Genomic DNA, 23,559 nt, shown 5'->3' with positions numbered 1-23,559 from the left:
AACCAGTTTGATTCTGAAATTTTCGTTGATACCCACTCTGCTCCTGGGGACTCAGATTAGGGATGTGCAGTACAGTGTCCCTTATATCACTCTGCAAAAGGGACTCCGAAGCTTCCTGGAACCACAGGGAGCCTGCAGAACTTGGAAGAAGCTTCAGAAGTGTCCTGGGGCCTTCCCACACCTTTCTCCATGGCTTCCCATACAACAGACTAGTCTAGCAAGGGACAGGGACAGCAGAAGGCAACTTCTCGGGACACATTGATGAAGAGGTGAAAACAAAAATCACCTGAGTACCATCTAAGTACCATCTGTGTGTATGAGTTGTCACAGAGGCCTTACAAGTGCAGGAGATTGCTGACCCAAAAGGCTGTCTGAAATCAGAGCCTCAGCCCAGGGGTCCCTTCCCACCTCAGCATCTGCCCATACCAATGGTACCATAAAGCTCTTCGGACTTTCCCTGGAGGCCAGAATGACATGAGCACCAAGAAAGGCAGATGTTGAAAAGCTGGAAATGATACAGACATCAGCAAGAAGCCTGGCAGTGTCTTCCCCCACCTCCACTAGAGAAAGAGCTCACACTGGGAGCTGCTGACTGACCTGCCACTTAGCTGTTCCTTGGCCCATAACCAGAAGCCTGGAAGCATTCCAGAGTTAACTCTGGCTGGGAAATCGTTCAGAAATTTGCTGTATCTCCCTTCACCCACTTTGTACCCATTTGCCAGGTAATAAAAGACTACCTGGGAAGGTACAATTCTAGACTGAGAACAGAACCAAATCCCCAGTTCTCCAGATGGAGGCATGTTCTCATCTTCTCTTCAGATTCAGGGAGGCCGGGCCTTGGTGGTACACACCTTTAATCCCAGCACTCAGGAGGCAAAGGCAGGTGGATCACTGTGAGTTCGAGGCCAGCCTGGTCTCCAGAGCAAGTGCCAGGATAGGCACCAAAGCTACACAGAGAAACCCTGTCTCGAGAAAAAAAAAAAAAAAAAAACAGATTTGGGGAGAAGGGGTTTCTTTAGTTCCAAGACAGCCAGGGCTAGTTACACAAAGAAACACTGTCTCAAAGAAAAAAATGAGAGAGAGAGGGAGATGGAGAGAAAGAGAGATAGGGAGGGGGAGGGAGGGAGGGAGGGAGGGAGGGAGAGAGAGAGAGGGAGGGAGGGAGAAAGAGAAAGAGAAAGAGAAAGAGAAAGAGAAAGAGAAAGAGAAAGAGAGAAAGAGAAAGAGAGAATTAAATTCCTAAAGGGCAAACCAGGAAAGTTGGAGCCTGACTTTCTGAAAACAAGCACACAATCCCAAATATTCCTTTCGGAAATGAGGCTGCGATACTTGCGATACTTCATTCTGCCACTGGGTGGAGCCTTTGAGCCACACATTTGACTTCAATAACATTTCCCAAAGCAGCAGAAAAAACTTGCTAACCCTTTAAAAATAATAGTAATAATAATAACAAGAAGTACATATTACTCTGGGTGACATTCTATGGCAGGTTGAATGTACTTTCTACCTTGTGGTTCATCTGTGAGCATCCTCTCCATTCACTGGCAAGATTGTGTGTTCTATGCCTGCGTCTGTGCAACCCGTACAGCATGGAGCCTGCTGTATCTTACTGAGGACACGAGCCTGTCCCATTTACAGGGAGAATGTGCTACCCAGTGCTGGGCCCCTGTGATAGGATACCCTGGGACCATCCTCGGGGCCTGGGAGCTGCTTTGGCTCTGGTGACTGCAGCTCTCTGCAGAGCGTTGCTCATAGGGGGCTTGTCAATAGCTGTTCCAGGCAGATGCTAAGGGATGATACTGAGCTGATAAGAAGTGGGGGAAGATGTTTTCCTCTCACAGTTTCTAGAGACTTTTTGGTATGGATGTCCCTTCAGCTATGTTTCAGACAAACCCTCTATAAACTTTATGGAATACCTACTAAGCGCCTAGCACCATGTTGAGTACTGATGTGAATGGCCCTATTTGTTCCACTCTAGCATGAATGGCTGACTCACTCCAGACCACATATCCTTTATAATTCCAAGGTTCTGCCTATTTTTGTGACATGTCCCTTCTTAAATTCTATTTTATTCATTTTAGGCGTGTACATGTGCACACGCCTGCTTGTCTGTGTGTGCACCACAAGTACCCATGGAGGCCAGAAGAAGGAATTGGATTCCCTAGAACTTGAGTGACAGGCAGTTGTGAGCTGCCCTGTGTGGGTGCTAGGAACCGAACCCAGGTCCTCTGCAAGAGCAGCGAGTGCTTCTAACTGCTGAGCCATCTTTCTAAGCTCCTTTTCCTTATTTTGATGGCCCCAAATGCCCCCAGCCCGATGTGACAAAGGAACTCACATTATGTAGAGACCTGAATGAATGGCAGTTGTCTTTTCAACCAGGCAGAATTTGCACTTCCCATGAACAGTTGGTAACGTCTGAAGATACTTGCTAGTTGCTGTAGCTTAAGGGATGCTGATGGTGTCTAATGGGCCGGAGGTAAGTGGCTGCTTAGCACTCTACAAGACAGCCCTTCCACACCAAACAAGAATTCCCCAGCCTGAATGGCTAACATGCTGGGATTGAAAAATCTCTTTGCAGAGGGGAAAGAACTTCTTGTGGTCTCTGGAAGCTCGTCTTCTATGCGCTTTTCTTCTTTTCTGCCCGCAACAATACACCCTGTGCTTGTTAGCAGTCCCCACGGAACTCACAGGTGGCAACAAGGCTGGCATAGAGATATACATCCACTCTGGGACCACCTCTAGCAGGATCCAACTAGAACTGACCGTGTTTCTGCTTTCATTCCAGGTTCTGGCTGGCTGTCCAAGATCTCAAGAAGCAGCCTCTGCAGGACGTGGCCAAGAGGGTGGAGGAAATCTGGCAAGAGTTTCTAGCTCCAGGAGCCCCAAGCGCAATCAACCTGGATTCTCACAGTTATGAGATAACCAGTCAGAATGTCAAAGACGGAGGGAGATACACATTTGAAGATGCCCAGGTTTGCTCAATGACCCAAATCATCATGTCCTTAACCACTTCACAACTGACCCTTTGATACAAATCAGAGGTTTTATGACTAGTTAGAATATCAGCTTTTACTATTGTGAGTCAGTCAGTTGAGGCTAATCTAGATAAGTACGCGGTGACATTCTGAGATCTTTCTCTTAGGTTGCGTTACTACACAGAAAGTTGCTGTTCTTTAAGTTAGGATGCTAGCTGGGACTGCATCCTGGTAAACCTGTCATGAGTTGAAACACCCTATTAAAATGCACTCAATACACATAAGAGTTTACCATTCACACAATGCTGTGAGGGACCGGCCCTTTCCCTCAGGAGCACAGGCTGACTGGGAGCTTCAGCTCACTCAGTTCCCAGCATCCAGAAAGAGCATCACACCAAACAACACTAGTCAGAGAAAGATCCAGATCTGAAATAGAGCTTCTATTGAGTGTCCGCTGCTTATGTACCGTTGTAAAGTCAAGGGAGTGTAAGTCAAACCACTATGAGTTGTGGAGCCATTTTTATTTGCCTTATCTTTTCCAGGAAAAAATATTGCACAAAATCTGTACTCTTATACAAGGTCAAGAGTAGATTCAGAACAACAATGCAACATCACTAAAGTAGAAATTGTGAGCTGGTTGGGTCAAGAGTCAAGCCCACACCGGTCCGACTGTGATGCCCACACTCTGCACTGCTTCCATGGTGACCACTCCCATGGACTTAGTATTTTCTGAGCAGCTCCATATTCCAGGCCCTGGATAATGGTGAGAGACACTGCAAAGAACAGATGAAAGTCCCTTGTCCTCAGCAAGGCCCAGGGCCAGGTGAGAGACAGACAAATAAATAGGCCATTTTAGCAGTGTGAGAAGACCCCAAAGGAGTAGGCTCTGGGGTTAAATGAAGACAGGAAGGTCTCAGCCCCACAGAGCACCATGAGGATGCTTATCGATGCTCACAGAGGGTGCGAGAGGCTTGCCCTGCCATGGGCATCCTATCCCACTTAGGATAGTCTATGCAGTTACACCAATGCAAAACAATTACATGAGGCTATTGCCCAGTGTCCCTTGTCATTTGCTCAAGATTTCAGACTGAAAGAAGCTATCTTATACCTCTTCTCTCCTCCATCATAGACTCTACTGAATGAATGCCTGTGCTGGGCAGATTTGGTTCCAAAGCAGTCAGTCGCCTCCCTGAGACATCATAAGGCCCCTGTGCTCTTTGTAATTCTGGAGGAAAATCCCTAAATCATGCGGACTCTTTTTCCCCCTGGCATAGTTTTGTATGTGTATATCCCCTCAAGGACTATATTGATGTGACTCGGTAAGAAGAGGGATGGAGATGTTCTTTGGGGACCCCCTGTGCAGATGGCCTGAAACAGGAAAGCCATCATAAGACACTGATGTCAAGCTGTGATGGTCCTAGTCTGTGTGACACTCCAAGCACAGCACAGGGAGGGTTTGCTTTAGCATTTTCTCGTGGGAACTCTTGAAAACAAACCAGAGAAAGAGCAGAAACACAAACCTTTATGAGCCTTCATCCAATGGTCATCAGTACATAACCCATCTCCTTTGAGATGCGCGCCCCACTGCGTCTTTTACCTGCTGCTGTGTGGGAAGAATACCCTCTTTAACATCGCCACAAGACCATTATCACAATTTAATAAGATGTCAATAACTCCTTAATGCCATCAGGCAAGTGTATGTACTTTTAATAGTCCTGGAAATGATTTTCGAAACACCATTTTAAATCAGATCCCAAATAAGGGCTGCACAGTACTGGAGACCAACACGGGTATTCTTTAATTATACTTTATCTTTCTCTCCCCTTCCCCGCCCCTGTGTATGTTGAATGAAGTTAGATGTTTCATCCCATGAAAGTTTCCCTCTGGAACTTTCTGGCGACAGCCCCGTGGTACTACAGCCTGTTCTTCTGCCACCCATATTTCCTATCAATCAGGTGTTTGACTTTGATATTTAATGAGATTTAGCTTTGACTTTTGTGGACTTCATTGTACTGTCCTGTCAGGAGGCAGGCAATGCAGTCTCCTTGTCGTGTGTGTGTGTGTGTGTGTGTGTGTGTGTGTGTGTGTGTGTGTGTGATTTTAGCCACGTTGGGTGTTTTTTGCTGAAGTCCATTCATTAATTAGGGTTGTGAAATGGTGATGTTCTCGTTTTTTTTCTCTGTCTTTCTACTTGCTGATGATCTGCAAGGCTTCCCAAAGGAGGGACTCCTCTCACCTCCTAGTTAATTAACTAGTTAGTATCACTGTTCATGTAAGAAGAGCGGAAGAATATTTGATTCTTCGTCTTTGTTGCTAGTTTCCAACTCAGTGAGTGGCTTGGCATCACCTTCATTTGGTGGCTGACTGGGGTTTTTGTTTTGTTTCCAGTGTCTTTTAAACTCATGAATTGAAACACATTTATGTGTTTCATGATCTATTTTCCTGATTTTTATTGATGCATGGGTTTTGCCATCTCTAGCCTCTTGATTCCTTCTGATATGACCCCATTAATCTTTAAGGTCATCCAAATACCACAGAGCTTCCATGGTTCTGTGTACTGTCCTTGACCTAGAAAAAGCCTTGTCTCTAAGGACCCCCCAGTTCCTCTTGGTGGCAAATGGTTCCTAGGGTCCATATTGTGGGTACTCAGTGCTCATGGTCGCTAAGTTGTTAGTCTTCTCAATATTTTTAGTGGACAAAGCTAGGAAATATATTGTAATTTGCAATAAGGACACATTTGTCTGGGCACACCTGTATCTCCAACAATTGGGAGGCTGAAGCAGGGAGATAACTAATAGTTTGAGGACAGCCCACACACCACCACCTCGTGTGTGTGTGTGTGTGTGTGTGTGTGTGTAGAAAGAGAGATCACAAGTTCATGTTGACACTTTCAGAGATTTAGAATTACAGGGGGCTTCTCCTCAATCTCTTCTTACTTCCCTCCTTCCTCAATGCTCAGAGTCTAGTCCCCAAGAACGTACAGATAAAATGTAGTTACTCATCTGCTTCATGCTACATTTCTGCAGAGCAGTCTGAGGGCCAGACAATGCAATCACTGCCTGTTTCTTTAACCGTTGCATAGCTTTCCATGATATGGAGGCACCATAGTTTGCTCAGCCACTCTTGCCCTCCTAGATGCTTGTGTTCTTCTTTATTCAAAGGGGATTTGATGAGAGAAATTGAAAAATAAATACATTGTGCCTTGATAAGATATTGAATACCCAGCCTTCATTAGTACAGTTCTACGTGATTCTTCAGGTACTTCAAACATGTTATGTCCTAGGCAAGCCTGTGAGGAAGACTAAACAAGAAGACATCTCTAAACCTAACTTCTATAAATTTATTTTATATTTTTACGCCAGTTCCCATTCCTAGCATCTTCCCTGTTGCTCCGTAAGTGTGTTTCCACATACAAATATACAGTCTCCCTAACAGCCTCACTTTGGGAATGTCACCTGATGCCCTAGAGAGCTTTATGTCAACTTGACACAAGCTAGAATCATTGGGAAGGGGGAACCTCAATTGAGAAAATGCTCTACCAGATAGACCTGTGGAACATTTTTTTTGATTGATTGATGATTGATATGGGAGGACCTAAACCATTGTGGGTGGGGTCATCTGAGGCAAATGAACCCGGGATGTATGAGGATGCAAACAAGTAAGCCACAAAGCTCCATTGTGTGTGCTTACCTCCACATTCTTGCCTTGAGTTCCTGCCCTGGCTTCCTTCAGGGCAACCTGAGAGTTGTAAGCTGAAATGAACCCTTTCTTCCCCAGGTTGTTTCACTCACGGTGTTTTATCACAGCAATAGAAATAGCAACTGAGATACGTAAATCCCCTCCTAAGTCGTCCTTCCCTCTCCTGTAGAGCAGAGATATAGCAGAACTTCGACCTCAGTTGAGAGGTGACAAAATGAAAAAAAAAAAAAAAAAAAAAAAAAAAAAAAAAAAAAAAGCAGGGGACCATAGTGACTGGCCCACAGAAATAAAGGAAAAGCATTTGCTATTTTGTTTTCCTAATGACATTAATGTGTTTTAGCCTTTCAGGCTGAGCACATTTGCCAAACGTTTCAGGTATTTTCATATAATAGCACACAGAGATAGATAGCCCCAATTTCAGTATATAGATGTTTCTTGACTTATTATGGGTTATGCTCCAACTCATTTGTGGTAAGTTGAAAATATCATTAAGTCAAAAGATTCCTTTAGTATACTTCACGGACCCAGTGTTAGGTTGAGCACCATGGAGGCACGGAGAGCCCTGGTGAGCATTCGGTTTTTCCCTCTTGGGCTCCCATGGCTGAGCTCTAGCTGTAGTTTGTGCCACTGCTATCCAGCATTAGGAAAGGGAGCTTGCCATGTAGCCAGCCTGGGAGAAGATCAAAGCTCAGCATATAGTTTGTATGAGATACATGTAGCTTTCTCACAACTTTGAAGTTGAAAAACTGTAAATCAAATTATCCCTTATAGCCACCCAATATCATGTAGGAGATTCCTACACTTCTTTCCTCAATGTGTTAGGTCTGCTTAGGCTGCTGTGACACAGTATCAGACTGGTGACTTATGGGAGCGTTTGCTCATCTCAGCCCTGTGCTGGCAACTCTGGAATTAAAGTGTTTGTGTGACTCTTGGTGCTGACCCTGTCCTGGCTCCTGGACAGCTGCCTTTTTGCTGTATCATCACATGCAAGTAGAGAAAGCTCTTTGGTCTCTTCGTTTATAAGAATCCCAACCCCTTCATGGGGCTCCACCCCCATGACCTCATCTAAACATCATTGTATCTCAAAGACCTCACCTCCATCCAACACCATGGTGTGGGAGACTCATGCCTTCAAGGGCATGAGTTTTGGAGGGACATAAACTTAGTCCATAACAGGGTGATTATGAAAATAAGGTAACTCTGTCTTTTACATTAAATTAGAGAGCAGTTAAAAATAAAAAACTAAACTTTTCCTGTAAGGACTAGATGATATAAACTTTAGATTTGTGGGACATATGGTCTATGTCACAACTGTTCAGTCTTGCCAATCAAAAACAGCTATGATGCCACAATGGAAAACACACATACAGAAAAAGGAAGAGGCAGAGAGAGAGAGAGAAAGAGAGAGAGAGAGAGAGGCTTTGTCCCCAAAAGTATATTTGTTGACAATGAAATTCAACTCACAATTTTTTGCACACACACAAAATCATAATTGCTTTAACTATTTAAAAAAATCCCTAAAACAAGAGCCAGATTGGAGCCACAGGCTATGTTATTTCGAACCAAGCAGTATAGCATGAAAGTCATCAAAAAGTTTCAATGAAGCAGAAAGACAAAGGGTCAGTGACAGTAACTCTACAGCTTCTATGGTAAGTTAGAGAGATGCCATCTTGGCTTGATCACAGCAACCCTGTGATTAATCTCTGAGGACATTTTTGTGTCAGCACAGAATGCTCTGAAGCAGAGGCAGGTGTGCACTGTGACAGCCACATCTTCACCTTCCTAGCCAGTCCAGTCACCTGCACCAAGCAGAGTGTTACAGCTTCAAAGAGATGGAGATGGAAGGGATGTAAAAACCCATAACAACTCATGACCCACAAAGACAGTAAGTGAGCTCTCCCAGCCTGCTTGCCAGGAGTCTACAGCCAAGCCCTGGCCTGGCACTTTAGTCCTGGAGCTTTGTCTGGCCCCCTAAGACCTGGAGAAACTTGAGTCTCCAGAGGCCACTGGGGCACAGGCCTGTTCCTGTGTCTACCCAATACTTTTTCTAGGCTGTATTTAAGGTCATTATACTTCTCTCCTCACTCAGTTTACCCAACTGCTAAGTGTGGATAATGACCCCTATACCCTCAGAAACACCTTGCTTTGAGACAGGAACTCTGTCAGGCTACCACAGTTAGTCCTAAGATAGTGACTCATGAAAATAGAAGCAAGTGCCTAATGCTGGTGGCCAGCAAGCAGGCAGAGTGAAGAGAGGCCGGGTGTGGATACAGAATCTCTGCTTTTCACTGACAGCATTCTGTAGAGTGAGGCTAATTGCCTACACTTGCTTCCTGGGAGGGTTTCGCAAGACATGTTCTACCAGCACAGGCCCAGCATTTGCTGATCCATTTGGTTCTTTTGACGATTTGGGCCGAGACCAAACCTTCTATAAGACTGGGGCTATAGCCCTCAGCTGTTTTCTGTGTTGTTCTGATTTCACAGACTTGGGGATAAATGGGCCATGGGTTGTTTTAAAGGGCTTGATTTTTCTGCTCTCACTGGTAGGGCATCAGTGAGTTTACCCTGTTCCTTACTTGCCCTGAGGTCTTGGGCAAGGTCCTTGGCCCCTTAGACCTCCTCATCTGTAAAATGAAGATGATGTCTTTCCACAGCCTAGTAAGTAGGAGTTTAGAAAAATCAGATGAGCTAAAAGCTCTCAAAGTTCTTTGAAAAGATTGTAAGTGCTATAGATCTGTAAGCGTGATCTCACAAATACTGATGGCTTTAGTATTCCCTGGGACCTTATAAATCCAAGCTAAGATCAAAGGTACAGTGGCACACTCCTTTAATTCCAACACTGGGGAAGTAGAGACGGGGGTTTCTGTGAGTTCAAGGCCAGTTTAGTCCACACAGGGAGTTCTAGGGGCAGGGTCTCCACTGTGAAACACTGTCTCAAAATGAAACAAAGTAATTCTATCATAAGACTGCTCTTGCAAATGCAAGCTGGATGTGGTGGTGGTTCGTGCCTATAGTACCAGTATTGGGAAGTTAAGGCAGAAAGACTGCAATGAGTTCAAAGCCACCCTGGGCTACATAGTGAGTTCTAGGCTAGGCTGAGCTATACCAATGACACTCTGTTTTAATAAAACAAAGAAGCCAAACTGTGGAGGTCCTTGGGTGTCCCCTAAAGGACTTGAATATGTTCATCCTAAAGCACTCATTCCAGAAAGCATTGGAGAGGGTAAGTAAAATGGTTGCAATCTGAAGGCTGGCACTGGAGAGAGATCTGAATCTTGGGGATTGCTCTTAGTCCTTCACTATCAGATTTGGGGGGTGATAAGTCAGGGGAAGTATAGGAACCTAAGGCCTCTTCTAGGGATATCTGTCTCTTGTGAGTCTTTGTGGGCTCTGAAAGAGGATAGTCCAGTGATCAGCCTGGTGACTGTACAGTTTGTTTTTAAAGCCTCAGAGAACCAAGGATGGTCCAAGGACTATGTCTCTAGGTCATTCGATCATTTGTCTGTTCACTGTCTATTGATTTTGTGACCATCCATCCTCCATTTGAGTTGGAAATCCTTGACCTGTGTGGGTGACCTCTATGGTAAAATTACACAGGAAGCAGGAGGTCTGAGTGGCTCTGAAGCCATAGACAGAGCTTGCCTCACTGTGCAACAGAACAAACAGGTCACTGAGATCCGGTTGGATTAGAAACCTGTCCTTCGAATGGACTGACAGCTGAATCAAGCCGAGTAACCTCCCTCATTGGCTTTATGGCGTGTACATTCCCACCTTGCCTTCTTAACTGTCCAGGCTCCACTGCTTCCCTGACCTATGTTGATACTGAGACTCACACTCCCACTCGGTACCTGGAGTGTCTGGACCTTTGATGGAAGCAGGAATCAGTTTTCTGTGCCTTTTGTAAGTGCCTAACCACACTAGGGTACCACTGTGTGTGGGGCTTCAAGTATTTCAAAAGCAGATGTCATGCTGGGCACAGTGGCTCCTGACTGTCATCAGAGTCAAGAAAACTACTTCAAGTCTGACTCTAGCATACATAGCAAGTTCCAGGCCAGCCAGGGATCCATAGCAAGACCCTGTCCCCACAAACAAACAGACAAACCAACCAATGTCCTTGAATCATAATACTCTTAGCTATGTCTATCATAGTAAAGGGGAGGGTGCAATTTGTCCCTTAGCTTTTAACTTCAAAGAGCCTTGAGGAGCAACCATAGTAATCAATAAGGACCAGCTAAATTATGTTTCTAATTTTACGTTCAGCAAAAACTTGGAATATTCACTGTGTACCAGATGTTCAAGTCACAGAAAATCTGCAGCTGTATAAGCAGGTCCCTTCCTGGAAACAGCCCTCAATCTACGTGACCAGAGCTCTCTGCAGTCCACATCCATTCATGGACTGGTCAAAGACTTCAAGGCCAGGATGAGGTCTGAGTGATAAAGAAATACCTTCAAATCTACCCCCATCGTGAGCAGACAGGAAGCCTCTTGCCAAAAGTGTCTGTGACTATGTAAACTCAGATGTTTAAGATCAGTTTGATGGAGGAATGCAAGGTGCTTTGTTTGAAAGCCAAAGTATACGGCAGTAAGGTTTCTGTTTGCCCTAAACAGTCTTTTGAGCCTGGGGAAAGCTGCCCATCCTTACTTTGGGGACATGCAAGTGATGCTGTGGGCCTGCTTCCTGGTACAAATCCTCTATCAGAGAAAATTTCCCAGTCCACTGTGCCCCACACTTGCCATCGTCACTAAGGAATCCCAACACAGCTTGCCTAGGAGGTTACTCATTGCATTCTGTGGGTGGTGTTATTTTAGGGGGACATACAGCAGAGGGGGATGGATGGTTCTGCACAGAACAAGTCAGTCGTTTGTGAGCCAGTTCTGTTTGTCACCAGGCATTCCCAGAGAGAAGGGAGCAGAGAATTAAACGCTAGAGTTTCTATGTTGCTCAATCTGAGCATAGATTTCTAGTATCAAACCCTCGAAGAGGGAAGGAAAAGACGGTTTTCTGTGTTAACATGTGGGAGATGGAAGGGAATATTTGAAGCTGTCTTTGTTGCCCTTATCTCAGAGAGAGGAGCATTAAAATCCTGTGCCTTGGGCCAGTTAAGGGATCCTTTTCTCTCACATTCATGTATGACTTTTGAATGATCCCCTCTGTGGAAACAAGTACGACCACCCCGCAGGCCCCTCCCCCTTCTTAGAAGGCCCAAGAAATCCAAATGGAGGCTTCTCATGTAAGAGTCCTAAAACAGTCATTCGAAGAGGTATTCTTGGGGTAGCTTACTGGTAGATAATTTGCCTAGAAGGTATTTGGGAGGGCCAGGGTTCAGTCCCCAGCACTGAAAGAAGCCAAGCCACCACCAAGCTGGCCTGATCAGGCTTTGCTGGTTGCTATCCATGTCACCACAGCTCCTCGTCTCTTGAGTACACACTGAGCTGGGATGAGAGTCCCATGGACATATATTCTGTCCTGTGAGACCCATCTTGAAACAGTTTAATTTTCCTTAGGATTCAGCTGACCATGCCCAAGGCTTAAAGATCTTTGGTTGAAGACAGTTAAGGAATGAGGCTCAAAGATCTGGATTTGTTCGTCCAAGGCAAGTTGCTTGTGATCTGCTCTTCTATGAGACACCAGAGCCTGGGTCTTTGCCATTTGCATCACTGACAGTGGTGATGGAGGATAGGGGATGGTGAGAAGTGGTAACCCTAGGATTAGGCTGACCCAGACTGAACACTTGAGGAGGAAGCCCTCACACCCCTGTACCTACCCACAGAAAGGCATACTATATCTCAGCCCTTGGCACTCCGGCCAATGAGAAGACAAAAGCCTTGAAAAGTAGCCCATCAGGGTGGTGGAGTGTGGCCTCAAATGCTGCCTCTCTGCTAACACTGAACGAGACATCCTTCCTGGTACAGTTTCAGTAGCCTTGATATTTAACTACTGCTCAGTGATCAGCGTCACAAGGTGCGGCTGAACTCTGTTCTCCGGTCCTCTTTGCTCCAAACCGTTTCTGTCCTCTGGAATCTTCCCCCTTCTGTCTCATCCACGTTGCCTCTCACACACAATCATAACGCAAGGTTATCATTATTACTTGACATGTATAATCATTTTGTAGTGCTTCTACTTCTATTTCTGCACTGAAAGTGTGATTGACAGGACTAGGAACGGGCCAAGTGGGGACTTGAATCCAAGCCTTTGGCTCTGGGCCCAGTTCCTTCTCCTTTAGCCCCCTCTGCACATCACGTTCCGCCCCTCATTTTCCTTCCAGGGACCTGACAGCCCCCCCAAGTGTGGCTATTACACCAGGAAGCTTAGGAATGGAGGGCCACAATGAGGCACACCCACCTGCAGAAAGAAAAATAGGACACTTGAAAAATCACAAGGAGGGCTCTTGGCCGCCATGCACATTCCAGCTGAGTGGTTTCCACTCCAGGAAGGAGTTCTAAAGCAGGAAGATGAGCTCTGTGCTGTTTTAGGAGCCCATAGCCCAGGAAGAGACATAATGATACTCTTGAGAGGTTCAGCTGCTCCGGCATGTGTGCAGCCCAAGGCCTCGGACATTCATGTGAATACGTACACACACACACACACACACACACACACACACACACACATACACACACACACCCCTCTCACCAGAGGCCCAGTGTTTTCCTTTTACCAGAGGCCTGGTGTTTTGTCTAAAAAGAAAGGACGTTTCTGAATGAGGGCTCTCACAGCAAAATATTGATTTGAAGCAGGTGCAGTCTGGAGATGCTGTGTTTGCTTGCTTACCCCAGCTCCCATGTGTTTCCTAGATGCTTAGTGGCCTCAGCCATCTTGCTTCTGTCTTAGTATCCCAGGCAAGCAGAGGACCCATCTACAGATCAGCCAGGCCCAGGAAGGGAAAATGAAGGAGCTGTGTTTCATCAGAGGGCGTTCATCCTTCCCACCCCTGGAAAGTGTGTGGCTAAGACACCCGTGTGGTTTAGGTCCTAAAGTATTGGTTTCTTAACACAGACAGAGCCATTTTTGTCCTCCCTTTAGGAGGTATCCCAGGGGCAGGTGTGGCCATGTGGTTCTGCCTTCTGGATGTCAACCCTCATCTCTCTAATATACAGAGGGAGTTGGAGGGAGGGGGCAGATAGCGGATAAGCAGGAGGGAAAGAAGGGGAAGTGAGAGTAAGACAAGACACGGAAAGGCAAAAGAAGAAAAGAGCAGATTTTTCCCCTCCAGCCCCATTTCCTCAACCAGGACTTGGCTGAGTTTACCAGTGGCTCCTTGCACTTTGCGAATGTAGATATACATTTCCCTTAGGACCAGTTGTCGGCAGAACGGTGAAAACACACCAGAACCCCTCATAAATCAGCAGAGGTCACTGCCAAGAGCTTTGTACACTTGCTGTCCCTGGCAGTGATAAACTCATTGCATTTGGGAAACGGCCAGAGACCCTGAGTCTGATCTTAATTCTCATTCCCAGAAAAATCTCAGCTCTGGGCTCACCCACCCCCTGTTTACTGTCTTTGTGTTTCCTAGACAAAGCTGGAAGGAACACATTTTCCTGACATCAAAGGCAACATTTCTTTGTTTGGGGGAGGAGGAGCAGGACAAGGGAGTCACCGAAACTCTAGGCTGTGGGAAAGCCAGGCTCAGGCCAGAGGGAAGCTGGCACTGTGGCCCCCATAAGGGGCCTGGGAGAGCTGCAGAGAGTCAAAACCCTGTTTTTGTCAGACCTGAATGCCAGGGATACTCTCTCTCTCTCTGTCTCTCTGTCTCTCTGTCTCTCTGTCTCTCTCTCTCTCTCTCTCTCTCTCTCTCTCTCTCTCTCTCTCTCTCTCTCTCTGTGTGTGTGTGTGTGTGTGTGTGTGTACATGCACACGTACCCATATAAAGTGATTTGAGGCTCCATAATGCTAGTAAAAAGTTGTAAGTGGGGCAGTGGGAGCAAGACCATGGTACTCACCCTCCAGCAGTCTGTGTTCACTTGCCTACCCTCCCTCATACTGTCCTTGCCTGGGTGTGTGACTTTGGAGTTGGCCGCTTCGGGGTGGTAACAGCGGTGTCCACACTTTTCCTTGGACCCACACTGACACATGCCTTTGGAGAGTGAGCCGTTGCCTGCTGTTTGCCCTAGGTTGTCCTGCCCACTCTGTGGGAACATTCTGTGCCAGCCCCTTCCCCTCAGCTCCTATAGAGCTGAGACTCACTCTTGTCAGTGTCTGCTCAGACCTTCCTGCCTTGAAGAGACATTTTCCAGTGATGGGCCACCTTTCTCCACCCAGGAAGATTTGCTCATCCCAGGGTCACACGCAAGCATAGCAGCTGTTCCTGGACAGCTTTGCAGCCCTTAGCCCAAATGGCTAAATGCATCTTGGGGGAATGTGTTCTTGTCTATAGATGCTAAGCTCTGTGACAACAAAGCTCTCTTTGTCTTCTTCAGACTATAGCCTCATGGTCAGACTTGGTGCCTGGCACCTACTAGATGCTCAATAAATATCTGGTGAATCGAGCCATGATTAAATGTCTTTTCCTGCCCTATTTCCGGTGACAAGGTCTATTTTGTTAATGAACCAATGTTTTTCCTAAGTGCACTGAGATAATAGGAATTAAGCAGATCTGAGTTGAAGTGTGTTGCTCAGGCCAGAAGGGTCGGGCTAAGAAAAACCTCCTTCTACCTTACAGGGAAGCAGAGGACTGTGAAGCATATACTAGGCATTTAGATTCCTAGGACAAGCCAGAAGCAGCAGCAGAGAGGTGTTGTTTTAAAGAGAGATTTGGAGAGGCTCGAACTGTTGGGACAAGCCTTCACAGATCGCTCAGGAGCCACCTGGCTCTATTGGCCAGACAGAGATGATGCCTGATAAAATAAAAAATAAAAAGACAGTAGGTCGTCTTTACACAGAGTTAACATTTGTACCTACGATATTAATGGTAGAGCAATTTAGAGCAGCAAATGAAAGCAAAGGCCAATGGCACCCCTGGGTCTAGGGTCTGGGGCTGAGAAGGAGGTTCGAGCTAAGAGGTTCACAGTCCTTTGTGGGGGATATGATCCTTACTCACACAGAGTAAGCAAGCAGATGCTTAGGCCAGACATGAACTAAAGCAGGCATGCAGCCTGCAAACTTGAACATTAAACTCAAGGAAGCATTTTAGTGAACAAAACGACCGTGCATTAGTGTGTTTTCTGTTTCTGTAACAAACTACTTGGGGACGGGCATCTGGCAGAGTAAAAAACTATTTGGTTCAGTTTTGGAGCCTGAAATTCTAAGATGAGGCAACCTTGTCTGTTGGGGCTCTGGTGAGGGCCTTCCTATTCAATATGGTAGGGAGTGTGTGATGAGAGAGGGCGTGAAAGGGAAACCAGCCTTCTTGCAGGAATTAACTGGGTATTGGGCCCTTTGGGAACATGTTTAAGCTGTAGCCAAACCACCCACAGCACTGTGTAAACCCAACTAAATGTTTGGCCCTGTGACAGACAGGATGCACCTCTAAAAGATGAAGACCATCCAGGGACTTAAACTGGGAGGCGGGTGGTACTGGATATTTCTGAGTTTTTCAGAAAAACATTTCACAGTAAGATTGTTAAATGAGAACACAGTCTCCAAAGCAGCCACTGTTTAATTCCCCGGCATCCTCTGCCCTTCCATTTCCCTTGATGAGGCTGCCAGCCAACTTTTGTAAACATGGGGCATCTCAGGAAGAGTGAGGCCAATCCCAGGATTCTTTGGGGTTCAGCTGGGCATGGGCCACAGAGGTTCCTGGCATAACCAACACATTTCGTGTGTTCCCTCTTCATTTTCACCCAAGTCATCTGTTTTTATGACGCAAACATCACATTTTGACACATGTATACACTGAAAAGTGCCTGAATCAAGTAATCCAACATGCGGATGATTCCACATGCTTAGTTTATTACGAACTTTTTAAATCAAAATTTCTAAACCGCCAAATACTGGGATGAACTGAAGTCAACCATGATGAACTATCGATACCCTGAACTTTTTCCTCCTGTCTAAATGAAGTGTTTCCCCTGAGGCCCAGCATCCCCCAGCGCCCCTTCCCTGCATCTGTCAGTCCCAGGAGCCATCACTCTCTCTGCTTTTGTGAGTCTGCTTGCTGTGTCAGTTCCACGTGTTAAGCAGAGTCAGGAAGCATTGGTTATTCTGTGCCCAGTTTATTTCAGTTCATTTCACCTAGGCTCATCTACATCATGGTAGGTAACAGCTTTCCTTCTTAAGGCTAAAGACTGTGTGTGTGTGTGTGTAAAATATATATCTCACATTTCCTACTTTATCTGTACATAAGATGATAGGCACCTCGATTAATTCTGTGTCTTGGCTATGTGCCTTTTATGCTGGGTAGGAAGGAATCTTGGCACAGCCTGACCATTGTTCCAGGACTCTCTAGCCAGGCTACATAAATAAATAAATAAATAAATAAATAAATAAATAAATAAATAAATAAATAAATTTAAAAAATAAATTAAAAAAGCAGTTCCCCACCCTACCCCAACCCCAGGGCTAAAAAGAGGAGTCAGCAGCTGAGATGCTTTTCTAGAGAACCAGGTTTGATTCCCAGTTCCCACAAGGCTGCTCAACTGTCAGTCCTTGGGGATCTATCGCCCTCTCTGGCCTCTGCATGCCCATGGAACACATGCATGCAGACAACACACCAGTACATATAAAAATTAAATTAAAATGAAAAAAAATACATCCCCCATGAGCTCTTATCCACTGGGCCATCTCCTCAGACTCTCTAGGCTGCTTTTTGAAGCTGTACTTCTTATTTAGAGACACTTGTAGACTCCCAGAAAGTTGTTAAAGAATGCAGAGATGGGCTGTTTATTCAACTCCCCAATAGCAGCATCTTGCAAAACTATAGTAGTATATAGTATTGTAACGGTGGAGTAGCCATCCACTGATTCAAGGTTACCAATTGTTCATGTACTCGTGTATGTGTGTGCTTCAGTCTTCACAGTTATATTACCTGTGTAGATATGTCAAGATACAGAACCACCCGTCACCACAAAGATCCTTCCTGTTGCCTTGTACAAACACCTACTCCCCCATTCCTAACTCTGGCCACCACTAATCTGTTCTCCATTTCTCTAATTTGTCCTTTTAAGAATGTTCTATAAATGAAATCAGGTGATATGATTGAGGAACAACTTTTTCACCCATCATAATTCCCTTGAGATCCTCCCCAGTTTGGGGATATACCAGTAGTTCATTCCCAGCCCTGATTACAAATCCTTTAAGACACAAACCTCAGTGGTCTCTTTCTCTATAAGAGAAAATTCCATTTTGTTTGTTTCTTTATTTCTTGGTTTATATGTGACATGGGAGAAGTGGGACACACTGCCAGTTGTTCTAGGTCCATCAGAACATCCCTAGGTTTGTGTGCCCACCCGCCCCCAGGTCAGGTGGATTGTCATTTCCTTTTAGCTCCAACTGACAGTTCTTTCTTGTGTCTCCCTGCTCCTCTGCTTCCCCAGGAGCATATCTACAAACTGATGAAGAGTGACAGCTACGCCCGCTTCTTGCGGTCCAATGCTTACCAGGACCTGCTGCTGGCCAAGAAGAAGGTATCTTGGGAAGGGCAAGCTTGTCTTTCTTAGCACTGTTGACCTCTCGCTGCTGCTTGCTGCTGGTGTGAAATGAGAATATCATCCCTTGGGTTTTTTATTTATTTTTCCTTTCTTCTCTCCCTTTTTCTGTCTGCTCCCCTCCAATTGAAAACAGTGAGGAAGGTTACTGTCCCCACCTCCCCCAGTACCCAGAACATGGCATCCTGCCCCTGTGTTCTCATTGCCTCTGTCTGCCTGTTTTGCCTACAGTGAGAGGAGAATGACCAAATAACATTGCCACGGTGGCTCAGCCCCAGAATGTCAGGTTGGCAGTGACCCAAGCAAATCTCTTAGGATATCAGAGAGACTGTCACTGCCAATTCCATTCAGCCATTCCCGACAGTCCTTCCCTCTTCCGCCAGACTAGAAAGGGAGCATGAGAAGTGAGTATTGGGACCTCCTCGTCCTGGGAAAGAAAGTCTTGTCAGTTTTAATGGATCCACCAGACATCTGAACAACCACTAAAATTAGGTGTTGATCCCCTATTGCCATGTCCTTCCTTGCCATTTCTCCAAAGTTTTTCCTTGTTATTTTAACCAGGAGGTCACCACATCACAACCACTTCATCCTCTTCCACTTGGGATTAAATCACAGCTCTTACAGCCCTTGGAGTCTTGGCTCACAGAGCCCCCAAGACCCTCAGAGTGCAGGTAGTGAAGGTGCCTGGAACAGAGACCAGTTTAGCTAGGTTTCTGGGGAAGGAAAAGTAGAATGATACATGGCCTAGGAAAGCGGAGGGTGAGAGACCGGGCTCATGAGTCTGGTGAATCTGCCAACCTTCTGTATACTTCAGCTCCAACCTGAAGGAAGCCCATGTGCAGTTAAGTGTGGCTCAAGTTGTTCCAAATTCTACCACTTGCATTCTCATCACACACACACACACACACACACACACACACACACACACACACACTCACACCCCTCTTCTTCTGGCCGCTGAACCCCAGTCCCCAAGCACATAGCTGTCCACCCACAGGCTTCCTGTCAGGCTGCCTTTCAGTCTCACACCCGTCTCTGTGTATTGGCAACTGCACTTCATGTTTGCCTGTCTGCCTATCTGGTTGGTGCCATGTTAACTTCAGAGTCCTGGAGGGCATTTACTTCCACCTTCTTGTTCTTACACAACCCCCAGAAGAATCCTAAGACTCCAGGGAAAAGGAAAGGACTTCTGGAAGTTCTGTTGTCAAAAGCTCAGCTCTGTTGGTTCCCAAGCCCCTCCTTTGAGTATAGCTCCTGGGATGGGGAATGTGAAGCCTAATCTTTTGCCAACTCTCTTTTTAGAAGGTGTGTTCTTATACAGGGGAGATGAGGGTCCCACCCGCAAGTGACTCTGGTGCCCACTGCACAAGTACTGGAAGATCCGGGTCATAGAGACTTTGGGTGCTTATATCCCAAGTCCCATGGGAGAAAGTCAAGAGAAGAATTTCTTATTTCTTGAGGCTCAAGTCCCCTAAATTGACCCTAGTTTGGGGACATTTAAGGCTCTAGAAATTTCACCAATCTGTGCCTAGTTACATAAACATTTAGAGGAAGTTTCAAAGGCCATTTAGTCTCACCATGGGTATGGTGAGGGAAGGTGCACCTCAATCCAGGAAGCAGGCTGAGTTTGCAGATCCTCCCAACACAGCAAAACCTTCAGGAGGCCAGTGGCGTGGGGTAGGAACTAACCTCCTTCCCGGGAAAGGTTTCACATGAAGTGCATTGCAGTTATTCCCCAGCCCTCCGATTAAGGGATGTTCTTCCAGCAGAAAGCCAGGGGTTCCTTTCTTTTCAATATGGAGGAGTTATTTCCCCAGATAGTGGTACTTTCCCATCCATATCTTCCTGAGACTCTCCAGGCACCAGAGTTGCAACTCCACACCTTCAGGAAGGCCCGGGTGCTCACCCTGTAATAGCAATACTCAGGTTATAAAAGTGTGTGTGAGATTCAGCCCTTAAGCTACAGAGGGTAAGAACCAGCCTCCCATTTCAGCTGAGAGTCATGCCTTCAGCTCTGTTGTCCCATTCTTCCTCTTTTCTGCTATCCTCAGAGGAGAGGGTAGTTGCTCTGGAGAACCAGAGTCTAATGGTGAGTGAACTGGATTTTGATGGACAATGATGTAGCCATGATGATGGGATTCCACAGAAGCTCAAAGGAAACCCAACTGTGTGGCCAGGAGATAAGAATGACAGGTCTGGACTTCTGGACCTGGAATGGGCCTGACTCAATGTCTACCATCTAGTGTCTCTAGGATGAGAGCTGAGCTTTGCCAACTCCATAGCAGACTGTGGGTATGGGCCAGACATGGATCCCACAGATCCTATCTGAGGAGAAAGCCCAGGCCAACTCTATGGTCATGTGTCACTTGTCTTGTGTTTTCCTTCTGCAACTTCCAATGTCTTTCCGGAGCTTGGCTGAGTCAGCAGGGGACATGGGTGGATGCCAAAGATGGCTGCCTTTGCCTGACCCCTCTGCTTCTAGCACATTCCAGACACACAGACACCTAGCTGCTTCTTCAGTTCCCAAGTTGCAAGTATTTGCCCTGTGTGTCCGTGTCCGTGTCCGTGTGTGTGTGTGTGTGTGTGTGTGTGTGTGTGTGTGTGTGTGTGTGTGTGTGTACACATATGTGTATGCATGTGTGCATCCATGCTACTGTATGTGCTCTCTGAATTTGTCAACCTCAGGCTCAGGACCTGAAGCAGGGCTCTAAGTCAAGCCAGCAGCAGGTATTTAGGATAGAATTCTGTTCTTTCCAAGTAGGAAACTTGGAGAAAGGGCCAGACTCGCACTGTACCTCTTTTCCTTCTGAGAGGCCTATAGCAGATCATTTCAGGCTTTTGCCTTCTCTTGCCCCTGCACCTCAAACCTGAACTATCAGTTCCCAAGGGAGGATTCTGAGCCTCCTGGAATACATCCTGAGTCCAGCTTGGAAGTGTCACTAAGGGAACTGAGAGAGTATTTTCTGCTCAGAGCTTGGTTTGTTGTTTCCTGGGGCCTAAGCCCCCTTTGTCGTAGCCTCTCCTTGCTTTCAGGGACACAGAACATCATTAGGAAGTCGTTGAAGTTAGCACATGTGCCTCTAGGCAGGAAAAATCTTGAGAGAGGAAACAGTCCTGACCCACACTTGTGGATGGATGAATCCAGGGCTCCCCAGTGGCGGCTTCCAGTGTCCCATCAGTTCCCCAAGACCACCATACATGGACAGCCCTCATAGCTAGTCTGTCTGTGTCACCACGTGGAGTATGGCTGCCCGGGGGACTCCTGGCCACAACCACCCAGAGCCCCTGCTTCAGAGCACAACACAGAGAGAGTAGCAAGCAACCATCTTGGATAGCAACCGGGGCCCTACGCAGAGCAAAGGTTCTGAAGCCTCCATCGCCCATGGCCCTTCACAAAGCCCATGCCCTCCACTCACTCCCCTGGGCTCCAGAGAGGCAGTGAGTGTGTTTCTTCTGGGCTTCTGTTTTCCCACTCTCCATCAGCTCTGCCGACAGCTCTGGCCGCTTCTCTCTGCCCGTTTTGCCGCATTTGGCTTTTGTGTTTGGTTCTTTAGCTATGGCTGCTGCTGTTTAGAAATCACATGTAAAGCTGAAGATTTTTTCCCCTGTATTTTTCTCCCTACCCTTTTTTTTTCTCCCCCCAAAGCCAGAAAGTGAGCAAGGTCGTAGAACTTCCCTAGAAAAATTCACTCGCAGTGTGGTAAGTTCAGCTGGTTCTCTGCCCTCCATGTTTCTTTTGCTTTTGGTTGTTTTTCAAATCTTTTTTTTTTTTTTTTTGGTTGTCATCTTTGGGGTGGGAGGGAGTCCAGTGCTTCCCCCTCCTCCCCAACCCCTTTTCTTTTGCAAGTGTCTGCAGCTTCTCTTCCAGGGATGGAATTGCAAAAAGGGCAAGCACCCCCCTCTGCAGAAGGTTCACAGCTCAGGGCCCAACCTGAGCCCAACCACAGATGGGACCTGTGGCCTCTTTTCAAGGCTCTGAGGAGAAAGGGACCTTACTGCTCCTGGGGCTGGGGCTGGGGCTGGGCCATCTGTGCATCTTCTACAGTGGCCTGGGGTAAAGGTCATGAACCAAACCATGAACCAAATTGGCTGAGAACCATCACTCACCTCAAAAAAAAAAAAAAAAAATCCAAATTTCCCTCTGTGAACCCTGACAATCGTGTTAGTGCGAGTTGCAAACTGTCATTGCTGCTTTGTAGATGGTTTTTGTTGTGTAGAGAAAGCAACCGTGCTGCATGGGTTGTGGCAATGTGGTCTAGCTGGTGTGTGTGTGTGGTAGTGGCCTCTGCATGAATACCTACAGCCCATAAGGTCCCTTGTCAGCCTCGTTTGCATAGTGTGACCTAGAGAGAAAGACAGTTGCTGAGCCCCATAACTGTACCAAGCACTTGTCAGGGCCAAGGTTTTATCAATCTCCTCTGTCCCTGACTCTGACGATGAGTACAAATAGGATACAGGGTCACTGTCCCTGCAGGGAAATGGTCTTTCCCCTTTACACAGCAGCTTAGAGAGGCAGAGACTCACACCATGACACAAAGGGAGGCAAGTAAGAGCAGTCCATGAGATCCCTCTGGGATCTAAACCATGATCTATACAACACAGAAGCATCTCCCCTTTCCATGGTGGTGTCTTCTCCAAGCCTAAGGCTTGGTACACACTGACTGATCTAGAAAAACCCATTGAGTTCATGGGCCCCTGCCTGTACTATTAATATTAAACTATCAGCAACCAAGATAGCAGTTGAGGAACACATGGGACTGACCACCTTCCCCTTCCCAGAATGGGGCCCACTGATGCTAACTTGCCTTGTTTCCCCACCTCTGTTGAAGAGCAAAGGCCTTGTAAAGCATGACTTCTGTATGATTAGTACACTTTTAATCCTTCTTAAAGAGTCTAAGAAGTCCTGGGTTGAAAGCTACCTAGTCGTTTTCCTGTTATAGCTGGATGCATTTTAACGACATTTAACCATGATTTTGAATTCACCAAATGTATACATCACAACACCTCAGGGAGATAGCAAATAAAGGATAGAAACTCCCCTCTTTGTTTTCATAGGTTCTCCCACCAGAGAAACCAGAAAAAGTAGGCTGTGAGACCTGTTGGCCCCTTGTCCTTATAGCTGGTTTGCTGTGGTCACCTGGTAATGAAGGTGTCATGGTCACTGTCTGAGGCTAGGCCCATGGGACCTCTTCTGCCCCACAATAGCTTCATAGAAAGTGGGTAGAGGTGGGTCTTTCTGTATTGAGCTGAGGCCTGGTTGCTGTAGATGGAGGAGGTTTGCAGATTGAGTTGATGAGTTAAC

At 46.4% G+C, this 23,559-nt stretch overlaps 1 protein-coding gene across 6 annotated transcripts in view; it reads left to right on the top strand.

The window, feature by feature from the left end:
* Positions 1 to 23,559, top strand: part of Rgs6 (regulator of G protein signaling 6) — a 499,978-nt gene that overhangs the window by 457,613 nt on the left and 18,806 nt on the right. For 4 of the 6 annotated variants that reach the window (XM_035445272.1, XM_035445267.1, XM_035445269.1 and 1 more), the window contains 3 exons: positions 2,786 to 2,972; positions 18,147 to 18,236; positions 21,904 to 21,957. In XM_035445272.1, the coding sequence (XP_035301163.1) occupies positions 2,786 to 2,972; positions 18,147 to 18,236; positions 21,904 to 21,957 (331 nt within the window). Of the gene's footprint in view, positions 1 to 2,785; positions 2,973 to 18,146; positions 18,237 to 21,903; positions 21,958 to 23,559 lie in introns of those variants that run through there. The other 2 variants (XM_035445271.1, XM_035445270.1) reach the window with 1 other exon arrangement.

This window comes from Cricetulus griseus, chromosome 5 (assembly GCF_003668045.3).
Source record: "Cricetulus griseus strain 17A/GY chromosome 5, alternate assembly CriGri-PICRH-1.0, whole genome shotgun sequence".
In the NCBI taxonomy this organism is placed as follows: domain Eukaryota; kingdom Metazoa; phylum Chordata; class Mammalia; order Rodentia; family Cricetidae; genus Cricetulus; species Cricetulus griseus.
This window is presented reverse-complemented; position numbering and strand designations above follow the sequence as displayed.